The 14137-nt window shown below is 54.4% G+C and overlaps 1 protein-coding gene across 4 annotated transcripts in view; it reads left to right on the forward strand.

Annotated features, from left to right (window-relative positions):
• The first annotated feature begins 12674 nt into the window (after positions 1 to 12674).
• Positions 12675 to 14137, forward strand: part of BAHD1 (bromo adjacent homology domain containing 1) — a 24932-nt gene continuing 23469 nt past the window's right edge. For 2 of the 4 annotated variants that reach the window (XM_040492287.1, XM_040492289.1), the window contains exon 1: positions 12863 to 12978. Coding sequence is in view for 2 of the 4 variants with exons in the window: in XM_040492288.1 (XP_040348222.1) it covers positions 12783 to 12978 (196 nt within the window). In the remaining 2 variants the exon portion in view is untranslated. Of the gene's footprint in view, positions 12979 to 13085; positions 13195 to 14137 lie in introns of those variants that run through there. The other 2 variants (XM_040492288.1, XM_040492290.1) reach the window with 2 other exon arrangements.

Genomic DNA, 14137 nt, shown 5'->3' on the forward strand with positions numbered 1-14137 from the left:
CAGGGCTATGCCTGGAGCCACAGAGATGGACGCCTCTCCATCCAGACACATCTGTGCCCTTGTGCCCATCCAGGGCCAAACATGGATGTGCACACACACACACACACACACGCATGCGGCCATACACACCAAGAGACAGGCTGTTAGACACGCCATAGGAGCAGAGGCAAGGAGCATGAGCTTGCAGCTGCCCTTGGGAGATAAGCAGAGCATGGGGGCCGCCTGCCGGGCCTGCCTTGAGAGTCCCCACGGTGCATCCGATGATGCATCCGCCGGGGCTCCCAACACACAGATTCTGCAAAGCTGAGTGTTTTCAGGACAACCCGGGGGGCCCTACCCCAAATACTTGTTCTGTTGATGGGAATGGGGTAGCAAAGTCTCTTAGTCCGTATTGGAGTCCTGTCTGACGCTGCCAGGCTGGGTAGGGTTGGCTATGCGGTAGGTCCCTTTATTTGTTGAAGTAAAATTGTTTAATTAAACTTATTGTGAGGTGAATTAAGATTTAAAATAGGGGAAGGGGAGGGGCGCCTGAGTGGCTCAGTTGGTTAAGTGTCCAACTTCGGCTCAGTTCATGATCTCACAGTTTGTGGGTTCGAGCCCCACATCAGGCTCTGTGATGACAGCCCAGAGCCTGGATCCTGCTTCAGATTCTGTGTCTCCCTCCCTCCCTCTCTCTCTGTCCCTTCCCTGCTCATGCACGCTCTCTCTCAAAAATAAATAAGACATTAAAAAAATTTTTTTAATAGGAGAAGGGGGGCACCTGGCTGGCTTAGTCAGTAGAGCATATGACTCTTGATCTTGGGGTTGTGAGTTTGAGCACCACGTTGGGTGTAGGGATTACTTAAAAATAAAATCTTAAAGAAAAATAAATAAAATAGGGGAAGGAGGAATCTGAAAGAACAGGCTGTATGGAGGTGAAACTTGCTGTCTTTCATCATTGGCCTACAGCCTGCCCAGTCCTTCTTGCTTTCCAGACTCCTGCTGTTGGCCCAAAGTGGAAGGGTGGGGTCGGGGCCACCGCAAGATTGCTAATTAAGGCTGAAGGCCTGTGAATTTTGTGTGACTGCAGTTGCTTCAGAGAGCAGGGATCTGCTCCTGGGCTGACACCACTTCCAACACCCAGAGCTGGCAACAGTTCAGACCCAGCAAGGACCAGCCACTTTCACCACCTCTCTCCCTGCTCCCACCTCGCAGGCACCCCTGGGCAGACTATACCCCATGGTTCTGCAAGGCTGAGAAGGAGGGGATGGGAAGCAGGTTGGCCTTTGGTATCTCCATCTCTCAGGGTGCCAACCCCTCCCTGGGACGCTGCCTGGCTCCAGAGTGAAGTAAGGTGAAGTCTCACTGGAAAGCAAGCGGGGCCTTCCTTAGTCTTCTGTGCTGGCTTCCCAGGGGCTTGGAACCCTGGCACATACCCCCACCTCACCCTGCCCCATGCCCCATTCCCCGACCCTTAGGGGCCTATCGGAGAGCTTCGTGCTACGGTTTTTCTGCTCTCTCTACCTGATCACCCATACCTCCCAGGGGGCTGGAGCCTCTTGTCCTGGACTCCTGAGCCCTGGAGTAACCCGTGGAACAGGGGGGCAAGAGCCCCTGGAGTGTGGAGCTTGTTGCCAGTAGTTAACAAGACGATCTGTAAGTGAGGCTGTTAGCCCTCCTCAAGAAGGGTCAGACAGAGAAACACTGGCTTCTCAGTGTTAGCTCTGGGGCATCTCCCTTACTAATGGCTACCCTACCCTTTCCCATATTCTGCATTCCATAAACTTCTATGTCCCTTCTGCTCCAAGGCTGGAAGCCCCAAGTGGCCACTCCTATGGACTCAACCATCTTATGCTTCCCCACAAGGTCCTCTGATAAGCCCCTTTCCTCCACCCGCCCCACCCCCAGCCTGCTCCTCTCACCAGAAACAATCATGCAACTCATTTCCATGCTGCCTCCTAGAAACTTCATCTCTCTGAAGTTCAGAGGCTGAGGGTTACCTGGGCCCACCACCCAGCCCTCAATCAATGGATGGACCTCCTGCCCCCATGCAGCCTCCTGCCCCCTCCAACCACACCAATGCCCAGCTCAGTTAAGAATAACTGTCATTTACTGAGGGGCCACTGTGTGCCAGCAGACTAACAATTGTGGGGCCAGAGGAGCTTACAATCTAGTTGAGGAGGTAGACATAAAACAGATCATTTCTATCACCCCAATCAATTTCAATGTTTTCCATCCTTTAAGACCCAGCGCTGAGCATTGCTCACCCAAACATTACCTGTCTCTGGCTTGGTGCTGTATTCCCAGCATTAAGCCTGGCTAAATAGAGGTCCCCACCCAATAAATACTTGCATAATGAATGCCAGCCCTGGGGGCTGCTGGAAGGGAGAACCTCTTTCCTATAGACCTCCACTGAGCTTATCTACATGAAATCAGACTTTTTAAAAATGTTTATTTATTTTATTTTTGAGAGAGAGTAAGCAGGGGAGGGGCAGAGAGAGAAGGAGAGAGAATCTCAAGCAGGTTCCATGCTGTCAGCGCAGAGCACAGACTCACAAACCGTGAGATCATGACCTGAGCTCAAATCAAAAGTCGGACACTTAACCGACTGAACCAGCCAGGTGCCCCTGAATGAAATCAGATTTCACTAAAACATAAAGGGCCGATTTGCAGTGCCGAGGGACAGAAGTGGGCAGAGGAAATCCCAAGGCTTTGCCTTGAACTAAATTCTCCAATCTTTTTAGTAGCAGCTGAAAGAGCAGGGTTTTGGGGCCACAGACTCTAGCTTCTTGGAGAAGCCATCTGGACTGCCAAAGCCAGAACTGTGACTTTTATGTGTTTAGGTTTCAGAGTCTGCTCTGTGGGAAATTGTCATCCGGTCACTGAATTAATCAAGTCAGCAAATTTTACAGTAAAAATATGCACAAATCACAAAACTCACAAACGGCGAAGACTCAGAGGCCAAGGTAACATCATAATTAGTCCTGAAAACAGCCTGGGAGGAGTGGGCTGGGAGGAGTGAGTTTAAGAGCAGCAGGCAGGGCCTGGTACACAGTGTGCTTACAGGAGGTAATTTTCTAAGCTGATACAAAATTCTAAAATACTAATTTTTTTTTTAACGTTTATTTATTTTTGAGACAGAGAGAGACAGAGCATGAACGGGGGAGGGTCAGAGAGAGAGGGAGACACAGAAGCCGAAACAGGCTCCAGGCTCTCAGCTGTCAGCACAGAGCCCGATGTGGGGCTCGAACTCACGGACCGCGAGATCATGACCTGAGCCAAAGTCGGCCGCCCAACCAACTGAGCCACCCAGGTGCCCCTAAAATACTAATTTCTAAGCTGATACAAAATTCTACCCCTGTGGCCACCTGGCAAAGCAGTCCAATGTCAGAGCCACTGTGGCACAGGCAAAGGCTTCATTTCTCTGACAGTCACTTAATCATTCGCCATTCCGTAACTGTTCCTGAGAAACCACCATGTGCAGGTACCCTAGCAGGCGGTGGGGAAGCAGCGGGACCCAATGCAGACGTGGTCCCCCCCCCCCCCCAGCCTCATCGAAGAGACAGATCTCACCCAGGAACTACTCACTTGCTCAGCCTGGCTTGAGAGAGAGGGAGCATCTCAGGTGCAGGAGTGTGATTTGGGGCTGGGATCGTGGAGCCTCCCCACTGGGGCAGCCTCAGGTGTGAGTCCCAGATTCAGATCTTTAGCCCGACAGCCAGCAGGAGCCTCAGAAGGGCTGAAGCGGCGGAATGATCTGATACGGCCTGTTTTGGAAAGATCTTCGGGTTGCTGCATGGAAACCAGACATGGTTCCGGGGCGGGGGTGGGGGGGAGGTGACGTCCATGACAGGGTGGCAGTTCCTGGAGTGTGGAGAAGGAGGTAGTGGAAGTGGTGGTAAATGACAGTCAGGCTGTGGTGATGGATTAGCTATGGGTGGTGGCTGGCAAGGGAAAGGGAGGCGCCAAAGAAGACTAGAATATTCCAGGCTTTGGGAATTTGGTGGGAGGTGGTGCCTTTACCCCAAAATCAACTCACTAAGAGAGCACTGGGTTTGCCTGTAACTGGAAGTTGGTTGAAGTGTATCTGACGTTCCCGAAAGACCACATTGTTATTTCAGTGTCAAAACGAGTGCAGAGGGCAGAGAAAGGGTACTTTTGATGAGGCTGTGCAAAAGGAATATTCTTCTTATAAAGAAATATGACAATACGCTCACAACATTTTGCCCCCAGTCTAACAGATGAATATTACTCACAGCAACTTCATGTATAAAATCCAAATGAGTTGCTAACAGACATTTGGAAAACAGAAGAATAGAGAATTGTTTGGGGGAAGCTCATTTAGGAACAAGTGATAGAGGGACAATTAAAAGTGACAAGGCTGGGATCTGAACCCTGTCTCCATTACTTATTAACTGTGATTCTGGACAAGTTGTGGAACTTTTTCTAAGCCTCAGTTTCCTCATCAGTAAAATGGAATAATAACAGAACCTATTTCCTAAGACTGGTTGGGGTTTAAATGAGCGCAAAGAAAGAACTTAACACAATGCCTGGCTCATGAAATCTCTCTAGGAGTGTTACATATCATCACAGAACACACTCCAGCAGAGAGACACAAGCAAAAAGGGTAATCGCTGACTTCCCCCGTATACTTCTTAAGAAGGAAGAGTTGCCCATATAACTGTGAATTTCACAAGCCCCCTTGTAAGATTTTTAAAAATAGAGCCATATTCACGAATCAGGGAGAAATATTTGTCAGATCTCATGCCTGAGTCTTGGTGTCACCTGCCCAGCTATTTGTCGTCTGACTCAGTCTTGCTTGAGTCATAGACTCTTTGTCAAGTTCTTTAGTTCCAGAGGGTCCACTGCTGGGTGGAGGAGAAGCTTTCCAAGGTCAGAAGCAATGTTACTGGCATCACCTCCCAGGTCCCACTGGTGCCTGAACCCTGCTGAGCTTGAGTAGGGCCATAGTTGGTTAGCACAGTACTTGTGGCTCAGACTGTAGTTCAGAGACCTCTCCAGGGAGTGTCTCTGCGGGGCAGGCTGGTCCTGGCTCTTATGGGTTCACTGAGGTTGAGAGAAGATAGCAAAACAGCCATAGGTGATTCACCCTCTGCTCTTGGCCTCGGAAGACTAGAGAGGTTGGTGGCTCTGGCTGAAAGCCTAGAGGAGATGGGGCCACTTCACCTTGGGGACTGTGATTAGGGATACCAAGGGAAATCTTTCCAAATGCTGAGGAAGATGGCTGGGGTCACAGAGACAGCCCTGGTGTTGGGAGGGTGTCATGGAAAAGTCCTAGGAAGGGAGGCTGGTCCCTCCTTCAGACCCAGCAAAGGAAGGCATCCAGCCTGGCTGAAGCCACAGTCTGACATACTGCGGCTGGGTGGACAGAGCACAGCCATGGGAGCAACATAGTAGGGACTCCACATGGGACACAGGGTGCAAACAGGAGGTACAGGACCAGATTCCAATAGAGTAACAGGGCAGACTGCAGGAATGGCCCGATAGAGGCGTGATGAAGTAGGTTCATAACTGCTAGTGCTTTGGGGGCATTTGCTATGGGTCAGGCACTGTTCTGAGAGCTTTGCATGTTTTAGGAGGCTGCAGAGCCAGGACTTCCACTCAGGAAGTCTGGCTAAAGAGTTTTTATTCTTAACCACTACACTATGTGAAATGTAGAAAGAGTAAAGGTTTTAGGCCCACAAAGGGTTAGACCTTTGTTTAACCTTTATGCTAACTGCTGTACTTAAAGAAGCAAAGGTTCGGAGCCACTCCAAACCCTTGTGATCTTGAGGAGTTGCTTAGATTCTCCAGGTCTCAGTTTTCTCGTTCACTGTAAATGTGAGAATAATATTTACCCGATAGGGTTGTTGAGGATTAAAGAGAGAAACGGGTGTTAAGTGCCTGCCCATGCCTTCTGTAAGACCCCTGGCTTTGCAGGCTCTCAAGTCACTGCCCGTTCCAGATCTGGGTTTCCTCCTCATCCCAGGAGTCTGCAGGTCTGGGTTCAAGGAACCAGTGGGTGTACCCCTCCACTCCTAGTCCACAGCCTGTGGGGTTCCTCAAGGGAGGAGTCTCCCTTAAAATATTCCCATTTGATATCTGAGCAGACAAGTGCCATCACAGCAGTGACCCTGGGGAAGATGAGGTCCCAAGCAACCTACACCCAGACCATCTCAGACATTCATGCTTCTTGGCACGGCTTTCCCTTCTCCCTTAATGTATTTAGTCAGTTACTATTTACTCATCGTTTCCTACTCAGTTCGTCAAACAGTAAGCACCTACTACTTGCAAGACATTATACCACACTCTTGTGAGTAGTCATTTAGAGAAGCCCCAAAATTCTGAGCCATGTTGAATTTAACCTTTTCATCTCCAGCCTGAGTCTATGGCTTCTGCGCCTGGGAAAATAATAAAGGTGCTATTAGAGATGGCCTGTGAGAATGTAGCAAGGCTCTCCAAGTAGGTCTAAGAGAAGTAGACACCCCTAAAGGCCTAGACCATAACACCCCTCTGTGTTGCTGTGGGCACACTGAAAACCTTCAGGGGTCAGGCAAGTCTTACAAGTGCCTGAATAGGACCATGCGGGGCCGTGGCAAACTTAAGCATGCTTGTCCCAGAAAGATGGCATTTGCTATTTGGCACCAGCCTATTGTTGCAAGTGGAAATGTGGGCCAAAGGTAGCCAGATTTTCTGATTTTTCGAGAGAAACTGGAATTTTTTATTTAAATTTTTAAACTTTTTAAATTAAATTTTTTTACTGTAAATCTCTAAAAACTTCAGCATTGGCTCCTCATTTTAATCTCTTTGAAAGCCCTGTGGGATAAGAATTTGTCACACTGGGGCACCTGGCTGGATTAGTCGGGAGAGCATGCAACTCTTGATCTTGGGGTCGTGAGTTCGAGCCACACATTGAGTGTAGAGATTACTTAAATAAATGAATAAATTTTTAAAAAGAACTGTCAAACAGAATATGTCTTCCTGCTGAGTTCTGTTCAAAGATTGCCAGTGTGGGATTCCTGAGTGGGTCTGTGGAAGGAGAGAAGTAGAGGGTTGTGTATCCTGAGGCTAGGTAGGTTCTGAGGGACCTAAAATGCTATCCTTCCTTGGGTCCAGAGATGTGCTAGACACATAGGAAGCCATAAAGAGAAAGATGAAGCGATAGTCGTACCCTCCAGGGGTCTACAGTCTCATCACAGAGACCCAGGCAAAGCAGCAGATCATTTGGAAGACAATATAGAACGCTCCCCCCACCCCAGGAATTCAGCGTGGACCCCCTGGAAATTCGGGGAGCAAGGTGGACCAGAGCTTCAGGAGACCTTTACAGAAAGTCAGGCTTGAGAGTCAGAGGCAGAGTCCAGACAGCTCCAGGAACAAATATGAATGGGTCTGACCTATGCTAGAAACTCCAAAGAAAAGCCCCAGAGGGTTTGCTTCCAGATGTTGTAGAAAAAGGCTCTCTGGAAAGGGCAGGGCTATAGTATGAGATTTTGCTGACACGCCCACACCCCGTCCTATTCACTGGCAATCCCAACTGTGGTTGAAGGGAAACAGGAGAGCAAGCAGGGCAATGGTCTCCAGGCTCACAGAAGGCAGTGCTATGCAGTGGGGCCAGGGAGTCTGACCCTGACCTGAGTCAGGCAGGCTGGGGTTTGAGTCTGCCTGTGTGACCTGGGACAGAGACACTAACTGCTCTAAGCCTCGGTTTCCAAATCTGTGAAATGGCAACAGTAATCATGCCTGCGTTTTGGGATCCGGGTGAGGACAGGACCAGCTCTTGAAAGTCAAATGCTCAGCCTTATGCCAGCCTCAGGGCACCACTGAGGACGTCTGCCAGGGTCTCTATGTGGTTTTAATAACTTAAAAAAAAATTTTTTTAACGTTTATTCATTTTTTGATAGAGACAGAGCATGAGTGGTGGAGGGGCAGAGAGAGAGAGGGAGACACAGAATCTGAAGCAGGTTCCAGGCTCTGAACTGACAGCACAGAGCCTGACGCAGGGCTCAAACTCACGGACTGTGAGATCATGACCTGAGCTGAAGTTGGATGCCTAACCGACTGAGTCACCCAGGTGCCCCTCTATGTGGTTTTTATCACCAATGTCCACTACCTGAGAATTCTAGTTCCAAGTGAGGTGCAGAAAGAGCACCTGGAGGGGAAAGTTGGTCTCCATGTTTGTCGTCTTCTTTCCTGTCGCTGCTCCAGGAAACAGCATTGATTTGGGGAGGGCAGAACTCCCTAGAAGGAGTGAGGGAGGAGAAGGAGGTATCCCCCACATCCCTTCCCAGCGGGGAGAGAGAAAGTACAGCCCCTACATGGTCAGAGGAGCAGCGCTTGGAGAGGACACTTCTCCGAAGATGGACCCTTTACCGCCCAACCCGCACCTGAGAGGGAGGGCACAGACCTAAGGTTAAACGTCCTTCTGGGAAGCAGGTACTGAGTGGAAACCGAGGCTCAACATTCTCCCCTCAAGAGCCACATTCCGCTGCTCCCCCAACCGGCCTCCCCAGATCCTGGTCACACACAAATCTGACCAGGACCTTCCTTCCCTTAAAATTCCCCAGTGCCCCCCAGTGCCTTTGGAATGAAGCTCCCTGACAAGGTTTACCAAGCCCGGGTGGCCCCAGCCCCTATTTCACAGCTCTGTGCCTTTGCTAAAGCCGGTACCCTACCTGGGGCTTCCTCAACTTTCACCCTACCAATGGCAGGTGGGGGTGAAGTATGCCTGCTCCTTCAAAAAGACAGCGCACAGTTTAGCTCTTTCTCGAACGTTCTCGCACTTCACCCCAGCCCCACACCAGGTGCAGACCATGGCACCCTTCCCTTTGCTTCCTCAGCAGCCATTACGTGTTGCTGTCATGAAGTTGTGTTAATCACGCTGTTCTGTCTGCTTGTCTTTCGACCCACGACACATTCCAGCCTCCGACGGGAAGCTTCTTGAGAGCAGGAACAGTCTTATTCCCCTCCGGTAACCCAAGGGCTCGTCTTTTTGTCAGGGGCATTCTGGCCCCTCCGTAAGGGTGGATAGTCGGGCGGGGGGCTCGGGCCAGTGGGCGGCTGGATAGAACTAAAGCAGTGGACGGGGGCTGCTTTTTTAGAACCCGCAGGGGTAGGGGTGGGGGTAGGGTGAGGTTAGCATTTCACCCACCTCAGTAGGCTCCTGCCGAAGCCAGCCCACCCGGCCCGATCCCGCCCTCGGAGCCCGTGCCCACCCAGCCAGGTGATCTCGAACCTTCTCCCTCTCACACCCCAACAACAAACAACCCTCGCGCTCTCCCTCCGGAGAAAGGAGGTGGAGCCTGACCTCAGCCGGAGGCTGCAGCAGCTGCCGGAGGGGGGGGGGGTGGAGTGGGGGGAGGCCTCCGAGCCCCAGCCCCGGAACGGGGGAGCCTCTCCTCAAGGGAGTGGCAGGCGCGGGGGCCTTGGCGAGTTCCCAAGCGCCCGGGGAAGCCCTCCCTTGGCAGCCTCGACCCTCCACGGGCGAAGGGAGGAGGGGCAGAAGAGGTGGTCTCAATGAGTGCCTGCTTCCGACTCTGTCCCTCGGTCGGTCTGGAGTGCCCTCGGACCCTCCTTCCCCCATTCACACCCACCCTTCCTCGAACCCTGCAGTCCCAAGGGCTGGGTGAGACAAGGTGCCGAGTAAGCAGGAGGGAGAGGCTGCAGCTCGGCTGGGCTCCCCGCAGCCGAGGTGTGCCCATCCCCCACCCCTTGGTTGGTGGGGGGAGGGCTCAAGGGGGTGAGACGGACCCCAGGGGCAAGCGTTAGGGCAGGAAATAACCTGAAATGGGGTGTAGTCTGCAGTTGTTGGGGCTGTGGTAGAGGCAACTTGGATAAGGGGCAGAGAGGGCACCCCAAGGGTGAGACCAGGGGCCCCAAAGAGGGCAGGAGTCAGGAATTGGGAGAGAGGAAAGGAGAATGCAGCCTTTTCGGGGACAGGAAGCCTGCAAAGACTTCCCCTGCCAGCAATTTGGAGGCTTGCACTGGACAGATGGGGGTTTTGGATACAGCACCATGGACATGTGTTCCCCAAAGTTTGAGTGCATGTAGCCCCCCTTGTTCCATCTTACCAGAGACTGTGCCCACACAGGCCCCCACCTCACCTTGAACCCCCCACCCCCAACCCCACCCCAGGCTGTGGCAGTGAGTGCCATTAGAGGAGAGAGAGGTCCTGTTCTCTGCTGGGCACTCAACAGCTGGCTCCTTGTCGGCAGGAGGGGGCCTTGACCCTCCAGTTCAGAGTCACAGGGAGAGCACTTCTGCCTCCCCATCTCTAGGGAAAGGGGCCCCAGCAGGTAAAGACCAAACAGACGCCTGCACTTGGATTTGCTTGGGGGCAAATAATTTCAGGAGATCCCTTTAAGGAGAGGGTTCCGATCCCTTTAAGAGGGAGTGGGTCAGATAAAAGGACTATAAAAGTCCAGCTTTCTTTATTCCCCGACCCCCGGGGGGTTCCTATGATGGGGGAGGGGGCAAGTGCTGCAGCCAAATTTAATTGGTGCCCCGGTGTCCCTGCCCCCAGAAGCCGTGCCCTCCACCTAGTCCGTTGGGGATGAGGGGCCGGGTGGCTCAGTAAGTGTTCCTGGGACCTAGAGTTTAGGCACTTTATGGAGGAGGGGAGCAGCTGCCCCACTCCCAGGAGAGATGGGACTAGAGCGTGGAACAGAGGAAGGGGAATGTGGGTACTGCCATCACTGCAAGGACTGCACTGCCCTGCTGGGGTGCCCTGCCCGATGCCAGGTAGCTGGAGCCGAGGACAGCCAGTCTGCAGGGACTGCGGCGGGCAGTGGGGGAGGTGCCCGGCGGCTGGACTGGAGATGACGGAGCAGCCAGTCTGTCCCGGCTGTCAGTCTGGTCGTGCACAGTGGGGGAGGGGTATGCAGCGTGTTTTCTCTCAGCCCTGGATGTTTTCCTCTCTGCATCTCCCTCTCTCTCTGCTCTCCTGCTCTGAGGCAGTTAACCCTTCCAGATGGGTCTTGGAGGCGTCTGGGTAGAGAGAGCCCCCTGCCTGGAGGCATGGAGGGGTGGTCCAGGAGACCTGATGGATCCATTCCTGTCCCCAGGCCAAGTGGCAAGTCCTTTTCAATTGGGGGATACCTGGGTGTGCTGGGGTGAAGAAAGGTGATGGGGCCCAGGCACTGGCACCACTGCCTTGGTGGAGTGGGATGGGAGCACTCAGCAAAGGTTAGAGGAGCTGAAGGGTTAGAAGAGGAAGAGGTGGAGGCCTTTCCAGGTGTGGAAGGACTCTGGACTGGGAAGGAAAGAGGCCCAGGCAAAGCGGTCCTAGCAAGTGGGGTAAAGGAGGAGAGGAGAGGCCAAAAGCTTCCATGGGGGACAGGCAGGGTGTGCAGTCCCTGGCCTCTTTGCTGGCTCACTGAGGCGCTTTAACAAAGGGGGCAGGGAACCGGGGGAGATCAGTGGGCTGGCACAGGAGGAACACCAAGTGCCTTTAGCCAGCCTGTGTCTCCAGTCTGTAGCCCACTCAGTCAGAGCCTCCTGGGGCAAAGGAGACAGCCACCCACATGGGGGGAGGCTCTGAGGGTAGAGTTCCTCCAGCTGCTAGGCAGGCAGGAATGGGCTCTCAAGACCACTCATCCTCCTTTCTAATCAGTGTTCCCTTTTCTCCCTCCCATCAAGACCCCAAATAAAGACAATTCTCCCCCCACCCCCCATCCCAGAGCCAATAGATCTTTACTCCTAGAAACTGGGGGTGGGGTAGGGGGGAGGCATCCACTCCTCCAGCCTCACCCTACAACCACTTCCCAGGCCGAGCATGGGCTTCCTGCCACTTGGGTCTCCTTCCCTGTGAGTAGCTACGTGTCTCTTCTGACCCCTTTGGCCTCCATCCCTGCCCATTAGTGGGCATGAAGCCAAGGTCAGCACAGTCTGGGCTGCTGACAGAAGCCCTGTCCCCTCTTCTGCTTTGGCTTCAGCCTGCCAGAATGGCATGGCTCAGCTCCAGCGGCCACTGCTGCTGTTACCTTCCACCACCAGTCTCCGATGAGGGGTGGGGGACATCAGCACATGAAGCAGACCCGAACAGGGAGAAGGGGCAGTTTGGGAGGGGGGGGTGGGGAGGGAGGGCTGGCCTGGCTGCTGGGGGTGGGGGGTACTGCTAGGAATCCTTATCCTGGGAGGCTCAGGGAGGGGAGAAATCCTTTAGTGTCCTACTTTTATAGGTTTGGGGAATTTGCTTTCCCTAAGGGTGGGAGGTAGGAGAAGTAGGGGCACTTAATTAGGAGAACCTGGCTCTTTGAGAAGTTTCCATGCCATGGTCTTAGCTTTCAGCTTTCATTCACACACCTCCCCTGCTGGGTGACCATGTCCTTTAAACGTGTTTCCCAACACAGCTTAGACTGTCTGGGCCCCCTTGACAGCTCTGGAGGCAGATGGGGAAACCATCTTTTAGAGTTCTATTTCCCCGCCATAGGGGCTAACAGCCCTGATGGTCTTAAAGGCTGCCTGGGTGAGTGCCGGAGTCTCAAGGGCTAGGAAACACTAGGCAGCATGTGTGGTGCAGGAGGAGCCCCTCAGCCACACTCCAAGGCTGGCTTTCTCCTCACGCTCAGGCAGCCCCAGCACTCAGGGTGCTTCTCTCTGCCAGAGGCAGTCCTCGGCCCAGCCCCTCCCTGGGCTGCTCCCAGCGCTCTGGTGACTTGACACTACCCTTTTTGCTGCTGCTCCTTTTACCTCCCAAAGCTCCCCTCCCCCGCCTGAATTGGGAATGAGGCTTTGTTCTGGGGTGGACTCAGCATTTCTCAAGAACCTACTATGTGCACAGCCAGTGCTTATTGAAGCGAAGCCCTATGCCGACTCAGGCGACACAAGCTGTCCAAGACACGGCCCCTTCCCGCACCTCCCAGGGACCTCCCACACCTCCGTGTGACCTCAGCCTGCTGTGCCCACCCACCCCGCTGACCCCGCGAGCGTGCTCGGGCTTGGAAAGGCACGTCTGTGGGTGTGAGACGGAGCCACAGCATTCAGTGACTAGGGGGAAGGCAGGTAAGTGCCCACGCTTGGTCCCATCCTGGCTTGGGGACGCCAGGGAGGGAGTCCAGTCAGGGCTGTCAGGCTGCCCGCCCCCCTCCCTCCTCCCCCGGAGAGCTCAGATGTTGCCCGCGGTGGTGGAAGAGGGTGTGTGGGTGTCAAGGACTCACAGACCAGGCTCTGCTGTCAGCTGGGAATGGATGAGGGTTCCACACTCGGCTTCTGAGAAAGGTGAATTAGGAGCTGGAGTGGGGGGGCGGTAGGTGAAGGGGAGAAAGAGGAAAAAGAGATGCGGGTGAGGGGTTACCGAGCTAGGACCGACCTTGCTTGAAAGGAAAGGAGACGTGGCAGGCAGGGAAGTCGGAAAGATGAGGCAAGGGCGGGAGGGGCTTCTCAGCAGTCGGGGCCCTTTCGCTGGAGTCTGGGGCCCTTTCTGCAGGAAAGGGGGGTTGTCCTCGCTTGATTTTTCGGCTGGTCTTCCCGAGGCTTTGCCCGGGGGGCAGCAGCCGCTGGCGAGGGTGGGGTGCTTCTCGGTCCGCAGTTTTCTACAGTGTGTGCTAGGGAGGAGAAGGGGGAAAGGGGATGTAGAGGGGTGACGGCCAGGGCGGGGGCGAGATAAGATTTCTCGGGGGATGGGGTAGCAGCTGGGGGACTGGGGCTCCTGGGTCGGGTCACCATGGGATACCGGTTCAGGCTCTGCAGCCGAAGAAAAAATCCAAGAAGCCGGCAAAGAAAACCACCCCCCGCCACCACCCTTGGCACCGTACCCCTCCCCCCAGGCCCCACCACTCCCCGCACCGCCTCCCCCGGCCGCCTCGTGCTGCCCCCTGCGTTGGGACGACCGACCCACGGTTCTGATTGGTCGGAGACAGGGAGGGGGAGCCGAGGGCCGGATTGGCTGGCGGGGCCAGCGCAGGGCGGGGCGGCTGATTGGCGGAGCTGGCCGAGGGGCGCGCCGCTGATTGGCTGGGGACGAGGAAGCAGGAAGGAGGGCGGCGGAGGCTCCGCTCTCGGGGAGTTTGTGGGGGAACCGCGAGCGGCGTAGCGGATCCCGGAGCCCGGCCCCCGCCGCTCGCCCGTCCGGCTGCCTGCCCCGCCCGTCCGGCCCCCGCCGTCCGCCCGCCCCGGCCAGGCGCTCCCGCCCCCCCGCGACGGCCCCCTCGCGCCGCGTCCT

Source organism: Herpailurus yagouaroundi, unplaced genomic scaffold (genome assembly GCF_014898765.1).
Source record: "Herpailurus yagouaroundi ecotype Mexico unplaced genomic scaffold, PumYag 184, whole genome shotgun sequence".
In the NCBI taxonomy this organism is placed as follows: Eukaryota; Metazoa; Chordata; class Mammalia; order Carnivora; family Felidae; genus Herpailurus; species Herpailurus yagouaroundi.